General features: G+C 47.2%; 1 protein-coding gene across 3 annotated transcripts; it reads left to right on the top strand.

Annotated features, from left to right (window-relative positions):
- The first annotated feature begins 3,380 nt into the window (after positions 1-3,380).
- On the top strand, positions 3,381-20,975 carry LOC139407553 (TopBP1-interacting, checkpoint, and replication regulator). 3 transcript variants are annotated; one of them, XM_071151377.1, is made up of 22 exons: positions 3,381-4,481; positions 4,570-4,840; positions 5,069-5,307; positions 6,225-6,450; positions 7,782-7,926; positions 8,169-8,311; positions 8,580-8,792; positions 9,414-9,559; positions 10,421-10,515; positions 10,787-10,883; positions 11,000-11,082; positions 11,540-11,764; positions 11,973-12,057; positions 12,302-12,371; positions 12,829-12,960; positions 13,074-13,164; positions 15,296-15,354; positions 15,538-15,669; positions 15,786-15,889; positions 17,543-19,829; positions 19,958-20,089; positions 20,249-20,975. In XM_071151377.1, the coding sequence occupies exons 1-22, from the start codon at positions 3,804-3,806 to the stop codon at positions 20,362-20,364; spliced, it is 5,769 nt and encodes a 1,922-aa protein (XP_071007478.1). In that variant the 5' UTR covers positions 3,381-3,803; the 3' UTR covers positions 20,365-20,975. The 3 variants fall into 3 exon arrangements, with proteins under 3 accessions (XP_071007478.1, XP_071007477.1, XP_071007479.1); XM_071151376.1 differs by having other exon boundaries at positions 3,420-4,481; positions 12,829-12,966; XM_071151378.1 differs by having other exon boundaries at positions 3,421-4,481; positions 19,961-20,089.
- Positions 20,976-22,297: the final 1,322 nt, after the last annotated feature.

Genomic DNA, 22,297 nt, shown 5'->3' with positions numbered 1-22,297 from the left:
CCTTACGGTTGTGGGCGGAGCAGTTGCCTTACCAGGCGGTGATACAGCCCGACAGGATGCTCTCGATTGTGCATCTGTAGAAGTTTGTGAGTGCTTTTGGTGACAAGCCACGCTGTCTGTGTGGGTGGACCAATTCAGTTTGTCTGTGATGTGTACGCCAAGGAACTTAAAACTTACTACCCTCTCCACTACTGTCCTGTCGATATGGATAGGTGGGTGCTCCCTCTGCTGTTTCCTGAAGTCCACAATCATCTCCTTTGTTTTGTTGACGTTGAGTGTGAGGTTATTTTCCTGACACCACACTCCGAGGGCCCTCACCTCCTCCCTGTAGGCCGTCTCGTCGTTGTTGGTAATCGAGCCTACCACTGTAGTGTCGTCTGCAAACTTGATGATTGAGTTGGAGGCGTGCATGGCCACGCAGTCGTGGGTGAACAGGGAGTACAGGAGAGGGCTCAGAACGCACCCTTGTGGGGGATTGTGTTGAGGATCAGCGGGGTGGAGATGTTGTTACCTACCCTCACCACCTGGGAGCGGCCCGTCAGGAAGTCCAGGACCCAGTTGCACAGGGCGGGGTCGAGACCCAGGGTCTTGATGATGAGTTTGGAGGGTACTATGGTGTTAAATGCTGAGCTGTAGTCGATGAACAGCATTCTCACATAGGTATTCTTCTTGTCCAGATGGGTTAGGGCAGTGTGCAGTGTGGTTGCGATTGCGTCGTCTGTGGACCTATTATGACGGTAAGCAAATTGGAGTGGGTCTTGGGTGTCAGGTAGGGTGGAGGTGATATGGTCCTTGACTAGTCTCTCAAAGCACTTCATGATGACGGAAGTGAGTGCTACAGGGCGGTAGTCGTTTAGCTCAGTTACCTTAGCTTTCTTGGGAACAGGAACATTGGTGGCCCTCTTGAAGCATGTGGGAACAACAGACTGGGATAAGGATTGATTGAATATGTCCGTAAACACAGCAGCCAGCTGGTCTGCTCATGCTCTGAGGGCGTGGCTGGGGATGCCGCCTGGGCCTGCAGCCTTGCAAGGGTTTTCTTTTTGTAGTCCGTGATTGACTGTAGACCCTGCCACATACCTCTTGTGTCTGAGCCGTTGAATTGCGACTCTACTTTGTCTCTATACTGACGCTTAGCTTGTTTGATTGCCTTGCGGAGGGAATAGCTACACTGTTTGTATTCGGTCATGTTTCCGGTCACCTTGCCCTGGTTAAAATCAGTGGTTCGAGCTTTCAGTTTCGTGCGAATGCTGCCATCAATCCACGGTTTCTAGTTTGGGAACGTTTTAATAGTTGTTGTGGGTACGACATCGCTGATGCACTTGCTAATAAACTCGCTCACCGAATCAGCGTATTCGTCAATGTTGTTGTTTGACGCAGTGTGGAACATATCCCAATCCACGTGATCGAAGCAATCTTGAAGCGTGGAATCAGATTGGTCGGACCAGCGTTGAACAGACCTGAGCGCGGGAGTTTCCTGTTTTAGTCTCTGTCTATAGGCTGGGAGCAACAAAATTGAGTCGTGGTCAGCTTTTCCAAAAGGAGGGCGGGGGAGGACCTTATATGCGTCGCGGAAGTTAGAATAACAATGATCCAGGGTTTTACCAGCCAGCTCTGGTAGCACAATCAATATGCTGATATCATTTAGGGAGTCTTGTTTTCAGATTACCCTTGTTAAAATCCCCAGCTACGATGAATGCAGCCTCAGGATATGTGGTATCCAGTTTACATAGAGTCAAATAAAGTTTGTTCAGGGCCGTCGTTGCTCTTTTTTTCCAGTAGTTCCTCCCGGCTGTATGTAATAATACCTAAGGTTCCCTGGGGTACCAATGTAAGAAGTAACACGGTAAAAAAACTAAATACTGCATAGTTTCCTAGGAACGCGAAGCGAGGCGGCCATCTCTGGCGGCGCCGGAAGTCAAATTGACACAACTAAATTATTTATTCTCTCTGTGAGTCTGTCAAATCGAAAAACTTAATTAAAGGCATTGGGTGAAGGTAAATTAATCCACGAATACAAATATAATTTAAAATCAAATCAAAGTTTATTTGTCACGTGCGCCGAATACAACAGGTGTAAACCTTACAGTGAAATGCTTACTTACAAGCTCTAACCAATGGTGCGGGAAAAAAAAGGTATGTGTGTGTGTGTGTGTGTGTAGGTAAGTAAAGAAATAAAACAACAGTAAAAAGACATTTGAAAAAAGAGTAGCAAGGCTATATATAGACACCTGTTAGTTTGGCTTATTGAGGCTTATTGAGGTAGTATGTACATGTAGGTATCGTTAAAGTGACTATGCATATATGATGAACAGAGAGTAGCAGAAGTGTAAAAAGAGGGGTTGGCGGGTGGTGGGACACAATGCAGATAGCCCGGTTAGCCAATGTGCGGGAGCACTGGTTGGTCAGGCCAATTGAGGTAGTATGTCCATGAATGTATAGTTAAAGTGACTATGCATATAAGATAAACAGAGAGTAGCAGCAGCGTAAAAGAGGGGTTTGGGGGGGGTTCAAATGTTAAAGTAAAAAAGAACAGTTGAAAAGCATGCTGGGTATTAAAATAATGACCTCCGCACCCATAAGAAGGCCAATAATAATACCCAGTGTGCTTTGTGATTGATCATTTTTTTAAATTTAAATGTTAATGTTTGTCGGGGGGGGGGGGGGGGGGGGGGTACACAATGCAAATAGTCTGGGTAACCCATTGGTTGCCTGTACAGGAGTCTTATGGCTTGGGGGTACAAACTGTTGAAAAGCCTTTTTGTCCTAGACTTGGCACTCCGGTACCACTTGCCATGCTGTAGTAGAGAGAACAGTCTATGACTGGGGTGGCTGGGGTCTTTGACCATTTTTAGGGCCTTCCTCTGACACCGCCTGGTGTAGAGATCCTGGATGGCAGGCAGCTTTGCCCCAGTGATGTTACTCTCTGAAGTGCCTTGCGCTGTAGGAGGCCGAGCAATTGCAGTACACCGGTCAGGATGCTTTCGATGTTGCAGCTGTAGAACCTTTTGAGTATCTCAGGACCCATGCCAAATCCTTTTAGTTTCCTGATGGGGAATAGGCTTTGTCGTGCCCTCTTCACGACAGTCCTGGTGTGTTTGGACCAATCTAGTTTGTTGTTGATGTGGACACCAAGGAATTTGAAGCACTCACATGACATTTTCATGAATTCATTTTATTCATTTTCATGAATTCATTTTAATGAACTTGATATTAGCGTGGAGTCCATTCAAAAACACTACGGAACTTTGATAGGGTATTTAGATTTTACAGAGATGATTGATGTTATAGTTATCCAATCGGAGATTACTGTGACAGTAGTGGCAAATCATCGACAAGTATTCTACTCACATTGGGCGAATGAGAACCGATCGAGTGCGATGTTACCAATCACAGCAAAGAGGGAGGGGTTTCGAGTCGGGGGCGCGAAGAGTTTGAGGAGAGAAGGAGCTGTAAAATGGCGAATCTTTAAAACTATAATGGTAGATACGTTTTAATATGACAAAAACAAAAAACAAACGTGTGGCAATTTTGCGTCTAAATAATTAGCTATTCAACACGTCGTAACTATATTGTTGCGGGCGTCTGCTCATTCCTAAACCGGTTTATGGTAAACAAACAAAAAATCGTAAACAAAGCTTGTTTCGCTAGCTTGAGCCAAGAAGCTAGCAAGCTAGTTAACGTTAGCAACTGTTGTATCTGAAGTTAGCATTAGCCAGTTTATGTTCAACCAGCTGAGAAATTTGCTAACTTCGTGACTACTATCTACTTGGTGTACATGGAGCAAGTGTCCCGTTCCAGCTATGGCTTTGCATAACTTAGTTTTTGTCATTGATGTGGATTATCGGCCATCAGGACACGTCAATGTCCAAAACCATCCACTGAAGCAGGGCATTCTCCGAATTCTGCTTCATTTCGGATATAAGTATGGATTCGAGAAGGTGCGATGGGGTTACAAATTCTGTCAATCAAGAACTGGACGCAATGGTAACCTGATATCCAGGGGCTCTGATTTTAAAGAACTACGAGACAAAACCTTTGAAGACTTCGAGGTGGAGTTTCGATTAAAGTTCGATGCAAGTGTGAAGACAATCTCGGCTCAGCCAAGGAATCAACCCACCAGCCCTGCTGCTTCCATACAGAATGCATTGAAAGAAGCTTTGTTGGACTTCCAATGGGACAGACCAGATATCACCTCTCCCACCAAATTGACATTGAGACCCAGGAGAGGTCGAGCAGGTAAAGGAGGCCCTCTTTCTCCAGAGGATGAATTGTCAAGCCTGGGGAGAAATGTGTTATTCCTCTTGTCAAGCTGTCCTCACTCAAGGGCAGATTTAGAAGAATATGTGTCCCTCGCTGGAATCCCTGTAGGTGCCAGTCACACAGACGTGTCTGACCGTATCCTACCCAAGGGACTCCATGAAATGTTGGTCCAACGTCAAGTTGTCCTTCACTGGGTGGACAGCACTTCATACGTCCAGGTAAATAGTGACAGTTGCTTTCAGATAACTGGACAAATGTAATTGGGAATCTGTTAAAATACTTGCTGACCTGTCTTTCTCATTACAGGTTATGAGAAGTGAGGAGCACTGGGGCTCAGATATGCTTTCTGAGGTGTTGAGGGAGATGGGTGGTAGAGTCGTCCCCATGGACGCCCTGCTAAACCTCTGCTGTCCACACAAGTCCTACAGTGTTCAGTCCCCCGTAGACTCCCCTTCAGATGCCATTTTGGGGCGAGAGACCTTTCCACTCGACTCTAGCATGGGATACCTGTTGTCCTCAGAACGACTGTACCGCCTAGCGTTTCCTGTCCTGGGGGGAGTCCTGCGATGGGGGCAAGGTTTGTGATGCATGGAAGTGAACTGTCATTTGGAAAATCTCCCTCTGTCACTGGATAACTCTCATGACATAACAAAGCTATTATGCCTACACATGTTAACCAAACCACAATAAAAGGCCACACTTGTAAATCTTGTAGTAGTGAATAGTATTCATCATTGATATAAGAGTACAACCATCTGGTTTCACATGCTGTTTTTCCCCTGTGTGCTGTCTGTCATGTACTCAGGTGATGCTCCACAGAGCTGCAGGGTGACGTTGGAGCCGGTTGCCCTCAGACAGAGGCTCCTCCCGGCCCCCGTGGAGGTATGTCTGAAAGGGGTCCTTCAGGGCTGGGACGCCCACTCCCTCACAGAGGCGTCCTCAGAGTCCTGGGTGCTGCAGTGTTCCATCAACAACCACACAGACCAGGGCCAAGCTGTCTTCCAACAGCTACTAAGGGAGCTCTCTGCCCAGGCTCTTCACATGGTAAAGCCACACCGTAACGCCAATGTTGCCAGATTCTGTTGACACTTTCCAAATGGGAATAAAACCACCCAATATGGCAACAATGTGTAGGACATAGAAGTACTGTTGTCTTCCTGGTTTAGTTGTCAGTGTGTTGTGTTCAATTTGAAATGAGAGGGTTTAATCTAAACTGAAACAAACATTTGACCACTCCGCTGTGTTGTCCACTTCACTCTGTTGTCCACTCCGCTGTTTTGTCCACTTCACTCTGTTGTCCACTCCGCTCTGTTGTCCACTTCACTCTGTTGTCCCGTCCGCTGTGTTGTCCACTTCACTCTGTTGTCCCGTCCGCTGTGTTGTCCACTCTGTTGTCCACTCCGCTGTGTTGTCCACTTCACTCTGTTGTCCCGTCCGCTGTGTTGTCCACTCCGCTGTGTTGTCCACTTCACTCTGTTGTCCACTCCGCTTTGTTGTCCACCCTGTTGTCCACTCCGCTGTGTTGTCCACTTCACTCTGTTGTCCCGTCCGCTGTGTTGTCCACTCCACTCCGCTGTGTGGTCCACTCCGCTGTGTGGTCCACTTCGCTGTGTTGTCCACTTCACTTTGTTGTCCACTCCGCTGTGTTGTCCACTCCGCTGTGTGGTCCACTCCGCTGTGTTGTCCACTCCGCTGTGTTGTCCACTCCGCTGTGTTGTCCACTCCGCTGTGTTGACCACTCCGCTGTGTTGACCACTCCGCTGTGTTGTCCACTCCGCTGTGTTGTCCACTCCGCTGTGTGGTCCACTCCGCTGTGTGGTCCACTCCGCTGTGTGGTCCGCTCCACAATGGTCATGATGCTCCCAACAGATCAGGCTAATAAGTATCAAAATTATTATTTTACTGTAATGTCAAAATGATCAATGGTTTTGGGGCTGATAAATAGTTTGTTGTCTCCACAGTTTGCAGAGGTGAGTGACGGAGGAGACTTGCCGTGCTCGGCCTTCCTGTCTCCCCTCTCAGCCCTCACGGCTTTGCTCACCGTCCTTCGGCCCAGTGTCGCTTCCGGCTACCACACCCTGACCTTGGATGTCATCGCACCAGCAGCGGCGGACAACTCCTCAGACCTGCCCGAGATAGTCAGCAGTGTCCTGGGAGGGTTCTATGACATCATGGAGGGAGATGGAGGTTATGATTGGCTCTGTTTCCTCTGTCTTTATTATACGCCTAGACATATCTGAGATGACTTGCGACTCGTGGTTACGGTAGGGTCTGAGATGACTAGCGACTCGCAGTTACGATAGGGTCTGAGACGACTCGCGTTTACGGTAGGGTCTGAGACGACTCGCGTTTACGGTAGGGTCTGAGACGACTCGCGTTTGCGGTAGGGTCTGAGACGACTTGCGTTTGCGGTAGGGTCTGAAAAGAGTTGCGGTTACTGTAGGGTCTGAGACGACTCGCGGTGACTGTAGGGTCTGAGACGACTCGAGGGCTAGTAGTTACAGTAGGGTCTGAGATGACTAGCGACTCGTAGTTACAGTAGGGTCTGAGATGACTAACGACTCGCGTTTACGGTAGGGTCTGAGATGACTCGCGTTTACGGTAGGGTCTGAGACGACTTGCGGTTACTGTAGAGTCTGAGACGACTTGGTGTCAGGGTACGGTTTGAGATGACTCGCGACTCGTGGTTACAGTAGGATCTGAGATGACTAGCGACTCGTAGTTACGGTAGGGTCTGAGACGACTCGCGTTTACGGTAGGGTCTGAAAAGACTCGCGGTGACTGTAGGGTCTGAGACGACTCGCGGCTAGTAGTTACAGTAGGGTCTGAGATGACTAGCGACTTAGTTACAGTATTGTCTGAGATGACTAGCGATTCGTAGTTACGCTATGGTCTGAGATGAGTAACGACTCGTAGTTACGGGAGGGTCTGAGATGACTAGCGACTCGTAGTTACGGTAGGGTCTGAGATGACTCGCAGTTACGGTAGGGTATGAGATGAGTAACGACTCGTAGTTACGGGAGGGTCTGAGATGACTAGCGACTCGTAGTTACGGGAGGGTCTGAGATGACTAGCGACTCGTAGTTACGGTAGGGTCTGAGATGACTCGCAGTTACGGTAGAGTATGAGATGACTCGCGGCGACGGTAGGGTCTGAGACGACTCGTGGCGACGGTAGAGTCTGAGACGACTCGTGGCGACGGTAGGGTCTGAGACGACTCGCGGCGACGGTAGGGTCTGAGACGACTCGCGGCAACGGTAGGGTCTGAGACGACTCGCGGCAACGGTAGGGTCTGAGACGACTCGCGGCGACGGTAGGGTCTGAGACGACTCGCGGCGACGGTAGGGTCTGAGAGAGAGCTCCACATTGCTTCTGTCATTGCTGTCACTTTAATTGTCTGACTTTTCTTACCTTTTATATCAAATTGAGTTTAATTCAATTACAGATCTCCAGAAAATGATTCACTCTATTAGTTTATTGGTGCAGTGTTATCGTAACAGACTGTCCTGCCTCCACAGCTCCTCGAGTTGAGCACCAGGTTCCTGACTGGGCACAGCAGGAGCTCAGCCATTGGTCCAGCCCTCTGACCGCTGGGCTGGTGGAGGGCTGGTTCCCGCACGCAGACCAATCAGGAGTCAGCTCCCACTTAATGGAGTCAATGAGGTATGATTTGCCCTTTTTAACGTTATGTCTGTAATTATGTGTATTTGAAACATTACAATTTCTTAATATTAAATATGTCATTAGACCACTGTCGCCTAGTTTTTAAATACATAGATCTAGGGCCAAATAACAATTTCCCGGTGGTTAGTGTCTTTCTTACACATATATAAAATATGTAGCTGAACTGCTTTATCATGACCTTTAACCTGTTGTTGACTATGTCCATGTCCGTGTGTGTCCAGGCTGCTCCATGCGGTGCCAGAGGGTGAAACCGAGGGTCAGGAAGAGGAGCTGTCGGGCCCTCAGCAGGACTTGGTCATCAGCCTGGCAGACCTCTACCAGAGAATAACCTCCCAGTCCCACAGTGACAAGACGGGGAAGAAACGTAAGGAAACGCCTCAGACCCTACTGACTGCATATCCCCCCCCCCATATCTCTCAAGGACCCCCCCCACCCTCAATTGTCAGTGACTTCTGTTTGTATTTTAGAAATGTCTCTATATATTTTTGTACTAATCAGTGAACAGATGGCGAAGAGCGATTCTTCTGTGATACGCCATCGTTGTAGCAGCTCATAACCTACAATGACGAGACACTTGTTATCATGTTGTTCTTCCCCTGCTGAGTGTCTGTCTATTCTCCTGCCGCCTGCAGGGGGCACCCAGCGCACGCCAGTGAGGCAGAAGATGAAGACGATGAGCCGCTCACTGCAGATGCTGAACGTGGCCCGTCTGAATGTCAAGGCCCAGAAAAGCCAGGCTGGAGAGACTGAGGTGGGGGCGTCGGGGGCAGAGGGCTGCAGGGGACAGGAAAGGCTGGGGAAAAGACGCACAGGAAACAGGGCCAAGACTGGACCCCACGCCCAACGTAAGTGTCTTGTCTGTCTGGCCCGACGCAAGTGTCTTGTCTGTCTGGCCCGACGCAAGTGTCTTGTCTGTCTGGCCCGACGCAGGTGTCTTGTCTGTCTGGCCCGACGCAGGTGTCTTGTCTGTCTGGCCCGACGCAGGTGCCTTGTCTGTCTGGCCCGACGCAGGTGCCTTGTCTGTCTGGCCCGACGCAGGTGCCTTGTCTGTCTGGCCCGACGCAGGTGCCTTGTCTGTCTGGCCCGACGCAGGTGCCTTGTCTGTCTGGCCCGACGCAGGTGCCTTGTCTGTCTGGCCCCCACCACAACAACAGGGATATATCTTAAGTGTTCTGCTCCCAAAGGGCTAACCCATAGTCTCAGCATGGTTCAGATTCAGCTTTTAATGGTCAAATGATTGATAAGAGGCCTATTCTCATCATTTTTAGACAGCGGAATGAAGATGGGTGTATTACAGAGCATTCAAATAAAACATTTTACTTTTATAGAACAGAGTTGGTTCTTGGTGTTCTATGTAGCATAGGGAATCATGCCAGCTCTGTACTTTCTGTTTATCTTCAATGAATGTTCTGAACCTCACACCAGTTAATAACTGTCACAAACTTCCGTGCCTACTCTCCTGTCAGACTTCAAGAGCGAGGCCGAGCTGCTGTCCCACCTGAAGGCCGGCTATGAGAAGACGGTGGCTGAGAGAGACTCCTCCCTCCTCACTGAGGCCCAGCACCTCCTCTCTGCTGTCAGGATGTTCCAGGGACCCAACCCAGACCTGGGGGTAAGACAGACCTGGGGGTAAGACGTTCCTGGGGCCCAACCCAGACCTGGAGGCAAGACAGACCTGGGGGTAAGACCGACCTGGGGGTAAGACGTTCCAGGGACCCAACCCAGACCTGAGGGTACGACAGACCTGGGGGTACGACAGACCTGGGGGTACGACAGACCTGGGGGTACGACAGACCTGGGGGTAAGACGTTCCAGGGACCCAACCCAGACCTGGGAGTAAGACGTTCCAGGGACTCACAACCCAGACCTGGGGGTAAGACGTTCCTGGGGGTAAGAAAGACGTAGAGAAGAAAATACCTAGTGGACAGGTTCTGTTTGAAAATCCTGAAGGTCACTCACTATCTCTTCTTCCCTTGATGTAAACAAGCTAATGTGATGTAATACCTGACTTGGCGTGATAAACAGCTAATGTGATGTAATACCTGACTTGACATGATGAACGGCTAATGTGAATGCAAGGTAGGTTTGGGAGAATATTAGGATATTGTATATCATGGGGCTACCGAGTGGCGTAGCGGTCTAAGGCACTGCATCTCGGTGAAAGAGGCGCCACTACAGTCCCTTGTTCGAATCCAGGCTGTATCACATCCGGGCCGTGATTGGGTGTCCCATAGGGCGGTGCACAGTTGGCCCTGCGTCGCCGGGGTAGGCCTTCGTCGTAAATAAGAATTTGTTCTTAACTTAATTGGCTAATTGAATAAAGGTTACACATGCACTAAAACTGATTTATCTCGATATTGAACAAGTTAGATGATGTGTAGATGCGGATATCGGCCAACCTTAATACAAGGGTTCCACTTCCTTATGTTCGTCGGGAATACGTCTGACTTCACTCTTTCTCTCTGCCCGGCAGGTCTGGCTGTTCGTCCAACAGAACCTGCTCAAGTCCAGCAAGTCCATCCGCCAGCTTTACAGCAACGCTCCTGACGCCAACAGCAAACTCAGAGAGTAAGTAGGGACTGTTAAACAAAGTAGTCTCAGGTTTCAAAATATTATTATTATTATTGTTGTTGTTGTTATTATTAAATTGAACAGCAACTTATGGTCTTCACCGATAAGTGTGCTTTAAATAGAGGCTTGTTTTCGTCAAGTGTCAAACCGACTGAAACAGACTACTGGTCCAATAACAAAACGCTCATTTTTGTTTTTGGTTTCATAATGTTTTACTACTGTTTGCCCTACTGAACATGACCAATTACCAACACTATGTCTCTCTAAGGTGCCAGCTGCAGGCGGTTCTCAGGTTGGAGATGTGCCGACTCCTCCCCTCTGAGCAGCAGGCCGACACACCGGATGTGGAGCAGACAGTGGAGGAGGTAGGAAATGACTAATCGTAGCCACCTCCACAACCCATCATATTACTTCCTCCTACCTGAATCCATTCAAAACAGAGTCATTTGACAGGCTTTGATTTCTCCTTCCCTCTACCCAGGTGGCTGACATGTTGAGGATCATCTCTCTAACCAAAGACCCTGTGTACCTTGCCAAGTTCCTGCAAGATGAGGTCCTTCCTGCGTGAGTTTCTTCTCTGTGAAATCGGACTCAATTTTAGGGGTTGAATCCAGATTAAGGAGATGAGGAAAATATCTCTATATAAAGTTACAATAAAAATATCTCTATATAAAGTTACAATAAAAATAGCTCTATATAAAGTTAAGCAATAAGGCCCGGGGGGGTGTGGTATATGGCCAATATACTACGGCTAAGTGCTGTTCTTAAGCACGACACATCGAGGAGTGCCTGGATACAGCCCTTAGCCGTTGTATATTGGCCATATACCACAAACCCCCCGAGGTGCTTTATTGCTATAATAAACTGGTTACCAATAAAGTAATTAGAGCATTAAAAATACATGTTTTGTCATACCTGTGGTATACGGCCTCATATACCCTGCCTGTCAGCCTATCAGCATTCAGGGCTCGAACCACCCAGTTTATAAAAAGTTAGAATAAATGGTGTTATGGGCTGTCAGGTTCCTGACGGCCATCCCTAGGGTCCTAGCAGACGTATACCACAGCCTGGGAACCCAGCTGCCCGCCGCCCTGTCAGCCGTGTTGCCCTCGGACTTCTTCAGCGACGAGTCCGTGACCAGGGACAGCGTCTCCTCCTCTCCTCCCCTCTCCACGGCACTCAGCATGGCCTCCGACTGCGGGGAGCGGCTACAGGAGCTCCGCGACCGCTCCGCCAGCAAGAGGAAGTGAGTTACCTGGGTCCGGAGGCTTTATCTGCTGTGGTGCAGCTGTGTGGATGTGATACAATGACCGTTCCAAGTTGTCTGTTGTTAGTACGCTTTCATATAACCCTCTTTAACTAACCCGTTAGTACACTTTCATATAACCCTCTTTAACTAACCTGTTAGTACACTTTCATATAACCCTCCTTAACTAACCCGTGTTGTGTTTGAGGAGTGGGAGGCTGACTCGCCATCGCAGCATGACTGAAGCATCCCAGAGTCTACAGATCGAGGTGCCCAGGAAGACCACCAGAGCGGTGAGCTAAGACGGGATCCATTTCATTTTTTTCTACCACAGCTATAAAGTCCAATAAAATATGCTAACAAAAGATCTAAATTTGTAATATTGATTTTTTTCTTAGTCCTGCCTGGATGGATGTACAGTATGAACTTACTAATCACCCAAATTTTGATCTCTCTCTCTCTCTCTCTCTCTCTCTCTCTCTCTCTCTCTCTCTCTCTCTCTCTCTCTCTCTCTCTCTCTCTGTGTCGTATGACCAGGCCAAGCCTAAGCTCTGTGTTGCTGTGGAGAAACCAGCCGCTGAACCGCCCCCAAAGCAGGCTGCACAAGGTCATTTCCTCCAACTCTGTTAGATCAACAAACTCCTTGTCTCATACACTCAGATTCAGAGTGTCTAATAGTTGCATGAACAGGGTTGCAGGTGTGATTGCAGGGTACAGTGAAAATCTTAGAATGTCCATAGGGGAATCAGCAGGTAAGGTCTGGTCTGTTGAGATGGTGGTGGTGGTGATGGTGGTGGTGGGGGGGTGGTGGAACTGGTTGCAGTGGTGGCTATTCAGCAGCCTGATGGTCTGAGGGTAGAAGCTATTGGCCAGTCTGACAGTTCTTGTCATGATGCTCCTGTACTGCCCGCGTCTTGAGTGATTGAAGCGGGGAGAACAGGGTGTGGCTCAGGTGGCTGGAGTCCCTGATGATCTTCTTGGGCCTGCCCTAGGTGTCCTGTAGGGCAGGCAGCCATCTTGTGCTGTAATTGCCCAATTTTAATACCACTTCATTTGGTCTACAGAGGTCACAAAGGTCCGGAGGAACTTGTTCAACCAGGAGACTATGTCCCCTTCCAAGAAGGCCAAGATGCCCAGGAGTCGGTCTGTCTCAGCCATGGATGGACTGAAGCGTAAAGGCTCCCAGGCAACAGAAGGTGGTGGTAACGACACTGAGTTCTATGATAGTTCAACATTCCAAGAGCTCAGTAACACAACTTAAAAGGTTTTGTTAGCACCTGGGACTGACAGAGGATATCTGCCCTTTCAGATCGACATTCCCTCCTGACCAAAAAGGTGACGGAGACGCCCCTTCATAAGCAGGTGTCCAACCGTCTGCTGCACAGGCAACAGATGGGCAGGTGAGTCCAACATGTTTTCTTAAAATCCTGATTATACAATATAAATATATATATAATAATAAAATATGAAGGCAACATGTGAAGTGTTGGTTTCATGAGCTGAAATAAAAGATCCCAGAAATGTTCCATATGCACAAAAAGCTTATTTCTCTTAAATTTTGTGCACAAATTTATTTACATCCCTGTTAGGGAGCATTTCTCCTTTGCCAAGATAATCCATCCACCTGACAGGTGTGGCATATCAAGAAGCTGATTAAACGGCATGATCATTACACAGGTGCACCTTGTGCTGGGGACAATAACAGGCCACTCTAAAATGTGCTGTTTTGTCACACAACACAATGCCACAGATGTCTAAAGTTTTGAGGGAGCGTGCAATTGGCATGCTGACTGCAGGAATGTCTACCAGAGCTGATGCCAGAGACTTAAATGTTAATTTCTCTACCATAAGCCGTACGTCCAACCACAGAACACGTGTAACCACGCCAGCTCAGGACTTCCACACCCGGCTTCTTCACCTGCGGCATTGTCTGAGACCAGCCACCTGGACAGCTGATGAAACTGTGGGTTTGCACAACCAATTTCTGCGCAAACTGTCAGGAATGGTTCAAGGGAAGCTCATCTATGTGCTCGTCGTCCTCACCAGGGTCTTGACCTGACTGTATTTCGACGTCGTAACCGACTTCAGTGGGAAAATGCTCACCTTCTATGGCCGTTGGCACACTGGAGAAGTGTGCTCTTCATGGATGAATCTCGGGTTCTACTGTACCTTGGCAGATGGCAGACAGAGTATATGGCATCGTGTGGGCGAGCAGTTTGCTGATGTCAATGTTGTGAACAGAGTTCCCCGGGTGGCGGTGAGGTTAGGGTATGGGGCAGGCATAAGCTACGGACAACAAACACAATAGCATTTTATCGATGCCAATTTGAATGCACAGAGATACCGTGACGAGATCCTGAGGCCCATGGTCTTGCTGTTCATCCGCCGCCATCACCTGTTTCAGCATGATAATTCACAGCCCCATGTCGTAAGGATCTGTACACAATTCCTGGAAGGTAAAAATGTCCAAGTTCTTCCATGGCCTGTATCCTTACCAGACATGTCACCCATTGAGCATGTTTGGGATGCTCTGTGTACGACAGCGTGTTTTCCGGTTCCCGCAAATATCCAGCAACTTCTTACAGCCATTTGAAAAGGGAGTGGGACAACGTTCCTTAAGCCACAATCAACAGCCTGATCAACTCTATATGACAGATGTCACGCTGCATGAGGCAAATGAGTCAAACCAGATACTGACTTGGGTTTCTGATCCTTTTTTTAAAAGGTATCTGAAAACAATAGATGCATTTTTGTATTACCCCTGTCATGTGAAATCCGTAGATTAGGGCCAAATGAATGTATTTTAATGGACTGATTTCCTTATATAAACTTTAACTCTGTAAACTTTTTTGAAATTGTTACAGGTTGTGTTTTATATTTTTGTGTATTTCCACACAATGAGGTTGGAATAATTATTTGATATTGTAAAAATGAGAATGCCTTTTTTAGTGTAAGAGCTGTTGGAAAAGACTGCCTGAAATGACTACCTGTTTTGTTGGGATGGAGTTTTGGCCTGCCTGGGTCCATAGACCAGTTAATGGACCAATAAGAAAGAGTTTCAAAACTCTCTGCCAACTAGTTTTCCCCTCTCCACTCAGACCACTTCTAGTAAAATTATGTTTTGAGAAATTGCTAAGAAGCCATTTTTTTTCTTCTTGTTGACCATTTTAATTTAAAACAATCACAGTAAACAAATTATTTGTTACCCAGAAATGATTTGATATTGAGATTACAGGGGGGGGGGGATGCTTTTAATATGAACTAGTATGAATTAAATAGTACACTAGTGTTGATTAACTCGTATTAACTCATATTAATTTGTCATTCATTTACTCTGATTCATATATGAAAAAAGGGAGTCTTGCATCGTTGGCAGTGCAAATGGCTCATTTGCCTTTGGAGAGCCTTGTTGTATTAGTTTAAAATTTAGATTTTTTTTTAGGAGGAGTTACAGTAATAACTGAATTGGCAGCAGTACATCGTGGGGACGATAGTGGATAAGTGAAATGCCCTGTCTGTTTGATTTGTCAGGAGGTCTGTCCCGACAGACGAGTGCATCGTTGAGGAGTCGCCAGTGAAGCCCCTAGAAGGTCAGTGACTGGTGCTAAGAGTGTATTTGAAACACCATGTCCTGTGCACATTTCTGAGATGCTCATAAACGTTTTTTAATATCAACCATATCAACAATGCAATTGTATAAGTTGATAAATAATCCGTGGTTTTAATAGTTTTACAATGACAATATAAAAGACATGAGATTAAATTTATAACAGACTTGAGGAGGAGTCCAAGATTGGAGAAGTTTGCCAGGAGACATTCCAGTTTCTACTCAAGCTCCCAGCCTCGTTCCCGTAACCTGGACAAAGCTCTCTCCTCTCAGCTCCCGCTCAGTGATAGCAAAATAAGTAGGTGGACTTAACACCATTATTTCAGGTGTATCCGTATAGTTATCACCGTTCAATATTCTGCGGAGTCTTTCAGCTGACACATATTGACATCATTGATCATTCAATTTCTGAAGGTGAGGTAAACCTGCGGTCAGTACGGTCTCCAGTACGTCTTCTGTTTGAAGCCACACAGTCCAGGTCCAGCTGGAGACAGTTGTCTAACTCTGATGTCTTCCAGGTAACTACTTCATCTCGTTGAACCTCTTCAGGAGTCATGCAGTACATTCTGAAAGTATTCAGACCCCTTCACTTTTTCCTTATTTTGTTACGTTACAGCCTTATTCTAAAATGGATATAAACATATTTTTAATCCTCATCAATCTACACACAATACACCCCTCCCATAAATTAGACATTTTTGCACCTTTTTTTATATAAAAAAAAACATAAATACCTTATTTACATAAGTATTCAGACCCTTTGCCATGTATTTCGTATGTATTATGGATCCCCATTAGCTGCTGCCAAGGCAGCAACTACTGTGCCTGAGGTCTGGCAAAATTAAGGCAGTTATACAATTTTAAGAACATAAGGAGACTCAAAATTGAGCTCAGGTGTATCCTGTTTCCATTGGTCATCCTTGAGATGCTTCTATGATTTGGAAGGGCACACACCTGTCTATATAAGGTCCCACAGTTGACAGTGCATGTCAGAGCAAAAAACCAAGCCATTAGGTCGAAGGAGTTGTTCGTAGAGCTCTGAGACAGGATTGTGTTGAGGCACAGATCTGGTGGAAGGGTACCTAAACATTAAAGGCCCCCAAGAACACAGTGGACTCCATCAAATAGAATAAGTTTGGAACCACCAGAACTCTTCCTAGAGCTGGCCGTGCAGCCAAACTGAGCAATCGTAGGAGAAGGGCCTTGGTCAGAGAGCTCTGACAGAGCTCCAGAGTTCCTCTGTGGAGATGGTTGTCCTTCTGGAAGGTTTTCCCATCTCTGCAGCACTCTACCAATCAGGGCTTTATGGTAGAGTAGCTAGACGGAAGCCACTCCTCAGTAAAAGGCACATGACAGCCCGCTTAGAGTTTGCCAAAAGCCACCTAAAGGACTCTGACTGTGAGAAATAAGATTCTCTCGTCTGATGAAACCAAGATTTAACTATTTGGCCGGAATGCCAATGCCTGGCACCGCTCATCACCTGACCAATACCGTAACTACAGTGAAGCATGGTGGTGGCAGAATCATGCTGTGGGGATGTTTTTCAGCTGCAGGGACTGGGAGACTAGTCAGTATCGAGGGGAAAGATGAACGGAACAAAATACAGAGAGATCCTTGGTGATAAACCTGCTCCAGAGCGCTGAGGACCTCAGACTGGGGCGATGGTTCACCTTCCAACAGGACAACAACCAAAAGCACACATCCAAGACAACGAAGGAGTGGCTTTGGGACAAGTCTCTGAATGTCCTTGCGTGGCCCAGCCATAGCCCAGACTTGAACCCGATTTTGAAAATCTCTGGAGAGACCTGAAAATAGCTGTGCAGCGATGCTCCCCATCTAAACCTGACAGAGCTTGAGAGGATCTGCAGAGAAGAATGGAAATACAAGCTTGTAGCGTCATACCCAAGAAGGGTCTTAATACTTATGTAAAATGTCATATTTTTTATAAATGTATCAAAACAGTTTTTGCTTTGGTATTATGTGTAGATTTTTATTTTTCAAATCCATTTTAGAGTAAGGCTGTAACGTAACAATGTGGAAAAAGTGAAGGGGTCTGAATAATTGCCAAATGCACTGTATTCCACAATGGTCTTCTCCCAAGCAAAGAATAGCAATGCTGAGTTTTAATTTGCGATACTTATTGGAAATACTTTATTGGTTTTGATTTTCAGAGTCCAAAGAATACTCCCACAAAGTCGCCTGGTAGACACCGTAGGTCTGCTAGAGGGAGCAAGACACCAAGAAGCCCTCAGACCCCCAGAACACCTAAGAACTTCAGGTCCTCCAGGGTCCAGAGTTACTCAGTCACAGACAGCCAGATGGCAGGGCCCTCTCACGGGCAGGGTGGCATGGCCCTGAGGGGCAGCCCCTTCAGATCCCCAGCCAGGAGGAGCTTGGTGCTGGAGACGCCCCAAAAGGAGAGCCCTCTGAAGGGTATCCTGAGGACTCCGGTCAAGACATTACTGGAGCGTCTGTCTCCCATCGGCCCTAGCCTGCTCCAGAGCCCACCCTGCTCCAGAACGCCCAGGAAGCACGTCACCTGGTCCCCATCTCCACAGAAACTTAGAGTCGCGGAGACTAACACACCCTTCAAGGTGCCTGAGTCGCCTCACCTTTCCACCCGACGCTCTCCAAGGCTGTTGATGAACACACCTGACAAGTTCTGCAGTCCACTCAAGAGTCCTAGCAGCAAACAGGCGATATCTAAAACTCCAGAAAAAGTAGTACAGAGATCGCATAGAGTTTCCCCCCAAGCGTCTCTGTCCAGGATTCCGGAAAATTCTGCTGCAGGTGGCGTTGAGGTGACGCCAGAGAAAAGTGGACGCCCGAGGTCTTCCAAACGGCTTATGGGAAAGTTCAACACACCTGTTAAGGATGAGCAGGACCTCCCTGATGGTACTCAGAAACACCCCTCTTCTGGTTCCACACCACCTCCTGACCACCCACCCACTCCCACCACCCCAACTCCCAGGAAATCTCTGAGCCCTGCCCACGGCATGCTCACACCCTCTGGAGGGACCCCGGTTGAAGAATCTCTCTCCATGCCTCTGCACCAAGGCATGCGCACACTGACGAAAAGGGCCTCAGGATTGTCAAGGTCCGTAACGTCACCAAAGACTCCTGTCAAAACCCAACTGAATAAAACGACAGTTGTCACCGCCTCTTCAGCTAAACGTTTGACCAGGACTAGCTCTGGCCAGGGTGTGCAAGCTAAAACCAGGCAGAATCTGATATCCCTGTCCAATGGGAGTTTAACTGTTGTAGCAGCAAGCACGGATCTTATGAGTAAGGAAACCGGTGACACCGTGTCCAGCCTAAATGTGCCGTTAGACTTCCACGAGAGGGAGCCGTCTTCCCAGGCCTTGGGGGGAGAGATGGAGGCCAGCTCCCAGCAGCTTGACTCTTCCCAGTTCAGCACCACCTCCGAGGACGAGAGCATCGACATCTCCGAGGCCAAAGTGGTCATGACCCAAATCACTGACGGCCTCAAGATGAACATATCTTTCTCCAGGAAACCCTCAAAGACCGACCAAGTCTTCCAGTTCACCGAAGCCTCTACCAAACAGCCAATACCCTTAGAAACCAGTAAACCTGGGAGAAGCTACGGTTTCCGCCAGACCCCTGACCGCCAGCAGAGGGAGGCGGCAGTCCGTTGGGGGTACTCCACTGAACCATCTCGGTTCTCCACCCCCAGGACTTCAGGAACCCCCACAAGTCGCAAGAAAGAGCTCGTCACCCCAAACCCCCTAACATACAAAGTGGAGCTGGAGATGCAAGCGTCGGGGCTGCCCAAGCTTAAGTTAAAGCGCATGGACTCGTTCAATGCCGGAGATGGGGCTGCAGCGTCTCAGACTCCCACTGACCGTATGAACCTCCCCCACACGGACAGCCCTCTTGCGCTCTGCTCCAAACACAGAGACCCTGGTCACGTCTCGCCATTGCTATGCACCCACGGCACTCCCGCCAAGGGCACTCCGGGGAAAGGGGGCTTCCAGACGTACATCTGCCAGTCCTACACCCCCACGCGCTACCCTGCAGGGACCATGTCCCCCCCCCTGGGCACAGTTGAGCTCATCCCCCTGACGCCGTCGCCCCAGAGCATGGGGAGGTCCACCCCAGAGAGCCTCAACAGCTGGCCCCGCAAGAAGAGGGCTCGGCCTGGGGTGGTGGGCGGCAAGCAGCGGGGACTGAAGGAGGAGCTCCTGCTAGAGGGGCTGGAGATATTGGACGAGGCAGAGCTGGAGGGTATCTACAGACTGAAGGAGACGGAGGAGACTGACGCACTACTACTGACTCCCACGTCCAGCCAGGTTACCAGGCCCTCCCCTGGTAAAAGAGCAGGCTCTCCTCTGGACCAGCTGGAGGACATGGACTGGATGGAGAGCCAGGTTCAGCAGGCTAAAGGTGCCGAGCCTCTGAAAGATGAAGATTCCATCTTGGCCACTGGAACTGTTCACTGTGAGTTTTTTTTTATTTTTTATTAATTGAATGTATTCATATGATTCCTCTAATGATGAACTTTCCATCTGTTTATTGATTAGCAATAGTTGATTTTTTTGTTTGTTGGTTTGATTGATTATCTTCAGCAGTGGTAACACCCCCGAGCTCTAAGGTGAGGAAGCCAGTGTCTGCCAGTGGAATTCTAGCCCTCACTCAGTCGCCCATGTTATTCAAGGGGAAGGCAGGTTCTGCCACCAAGAGAACTCATCATTTTATAGGTGAGATTATGCTCAGACTTAATTTCCTTGTGTGTATGTTTATTATTCTACGACCACTGTTTTGTTTGTAATATCTCAGCTAGGAATTTTAAAATGTGCCATTTAGTTCAGAAAAGGCAAAGTGATGTGTAAAGAAATGTACATCTGATTGTCTTTTAGATGAAGCCCATTCTCAGAAGAAGATGGAGTTTGATTTGGAGCGCTCTCCCTTCAGCCAGCACCCTAGGCGGTCAACTACAAGAAACACAGACAGTAGGAAGAGACTGCTTGACTGACCTGGACTGGACTGGCCTGGATTGGATTGACCTGGACTGACCTTGCCTGGACTGGATTGGATTGACCTGGACTAGCCTGGCCTGGAATAGCCTGGACTGACCCAGAAGTCACCCTGTCAGACTTCTTTCAATCCAGCAGCAATTTTGTAAGGTATTCTTTAAACAGGGGGCCCAAATGTTGATTATTTCATATGAAGCCTCAGAAAAAAAAGTTCTGCCACAACCCTAAAGAGAACATCTTTGAACACTTGGATGTTTCTCCAACCCTGGGTTGATGGCTGGTTCCTTTGGTTTGGAATGTGTGTGACTGAAGTACTTGCTTGGGATATTTGTGACTCCATAAGGTCAAATACAAACACTTTTTTTCCCCTCCCTCTTTGGATCAAAAGCGTTAGTTGAACTATATTACAATCAAGTCACATGAACGTTTAAGAGATTTATGGTTCTTGATGTTTATTTATTGGCCAGTTTGTTGGTCGATTTCTTTCTTTTTTCTTTTTTTGTCACCAATACTATTTTTTTCACAAGGGAAGATATGTACATATGTTTATATATTAAAATTATTTTGTAAATAAAAGCTAAACTCATTTAAATAAAGCAATTAACATTCATAATTTGACTCTTTTTAAAACACGTGATTTGTACGGTATTATTTGTATACCTAGATTAGTAAAGTTACCCCATCGTCTCATTCCAAAATCAAGGGCGTTAATATGGATTCATATTAATATGGTCCCTCCTTTGCTGCTATAACAGCCTCCACTCTTCTGGGACGGATTTTCACTAGATGTGGGAACATTGCTGCGGTGACTTGCTTCCAAATCAGCCACGAGCATTAGTGAGGTCGAGCACTGATGTTGGGCGATTAGGCTTGGCTCGCAGTCGGTGTTCCAGGCCAGTCAAGTTCTTCCACGCCGATCTCGACAAACCATTTCTGTATGGACCTCGCTTTGTGAATGGGGACATTGTCATGCTGAAACTGGAAAGGGCCTTCCCCAAACTGTTGCCACAAAGTTGGAAGCACATAATTATCTTGAATGTCATTGTATGCTGTAGCAAGATTTCCCTTCACTGGAACTAAGGGTCTAGCCCGCACCATGAAAATCAGACACAGACCATTACTCATCCTCCACCAGACTTTACAGTTGGCACTATGCATTGGGACAGGTAGCATTCTTCTGGCATCCTTCAAACTCAGTCATCCATCGGACTGCCAGATGGCGACGTTGCCAGATGGTGCCACGTTGAAAGTCACTGAGCTCTTCAGTACGTTCCATTCTACTGCCAATGTTTGTCTTTGGAGATTGCATGGCTGTGTACTCGATTTTATACACCTGTCAGCAACCGGTATGGCTGAAATAGCCAAATCCACTCATTTGAAGTGGTGTCCACATACTTTTGGCCATAGTGTAATCGTTTAATCTTTAAATTTCAAGATTGTTTGTGGTCGATTTTATATTTTAAAGTATTTTAAATACCTATTCACAAAACAATATAAAATAGTTAACTTAAATATCTTATATGGTTATTTGAATTAAATAAAATGTGAAAAAATAAAACCACAATTATTAGTGTTTATTAAAAATATATAAGTAACATTCTTTATCATTAGAATCTCCCTCCAATGTTCATTGATCACTGAATGTTCAGTATGTGACTGACCAGGTATCAAGTCTGGGTTGTTTACACTATTCAAGATTGTGCTAGCTTATTTGGCTGAAGGTTAAGCCACACTGAGACGCATGAACTTGGATGAAATCAAAAATTACATGGGGATAGACCTACATCATTATCTACTTTTTTTTCAGATTAATTGCATACTTAACAAAGGCGGACATATTGTGTGTATTTGCATAAACAATCATGTTAGTTGTCATTCATCCAGCAACCGATGACTTCCATTTGAAAAACTATTGGCTCAATACAGATTTTT

Source organism: Oncorhynchus clarkii, chromosome 4 (assembly GCF_045791955.1).
Source record: "Oncorhynchus clarkii lewisi isolate Uvic-CL-2024 chromosome 4, UVic_Ocla_1.0, whole genome shotgun sequence".
Taxonomy (NCBI): Eukaryota; Metazoa; Chordata; class Actinopteri; order Salmoniformes; family Salmonidae; genus Oncorhynchus; species Oncorhynchus clarkii.
This window is presented reverse-complemented; position numbering and strand designations above follow the sequence as displayed.

Excerpts from the sequence above, each read along its gene's own strand:
- LOC139407553 (XM_071151376.1), top strand. The coding sequence starts at position 3,804 with ATGGCTTTGCATAACTTAGTTTTTGTCATTGATGTGGATTATCGGCCA. Across the intron at positions 8,312-8,579 it reads TGACAAGACGGGGAAGAAAC|GGGGCACCCAGCGCACGCCA; the intron begins GTAAGGAAACGC and ends TGCCGCCTGCAG. Across the intron at positions 15,890-17,542 it reads CTAACTCTGATGTCTTCCAG|AGTCCAAAGAATACTCCCAC; the intron begins GTAACTACTTCA and ends TTTGATTTTCAG.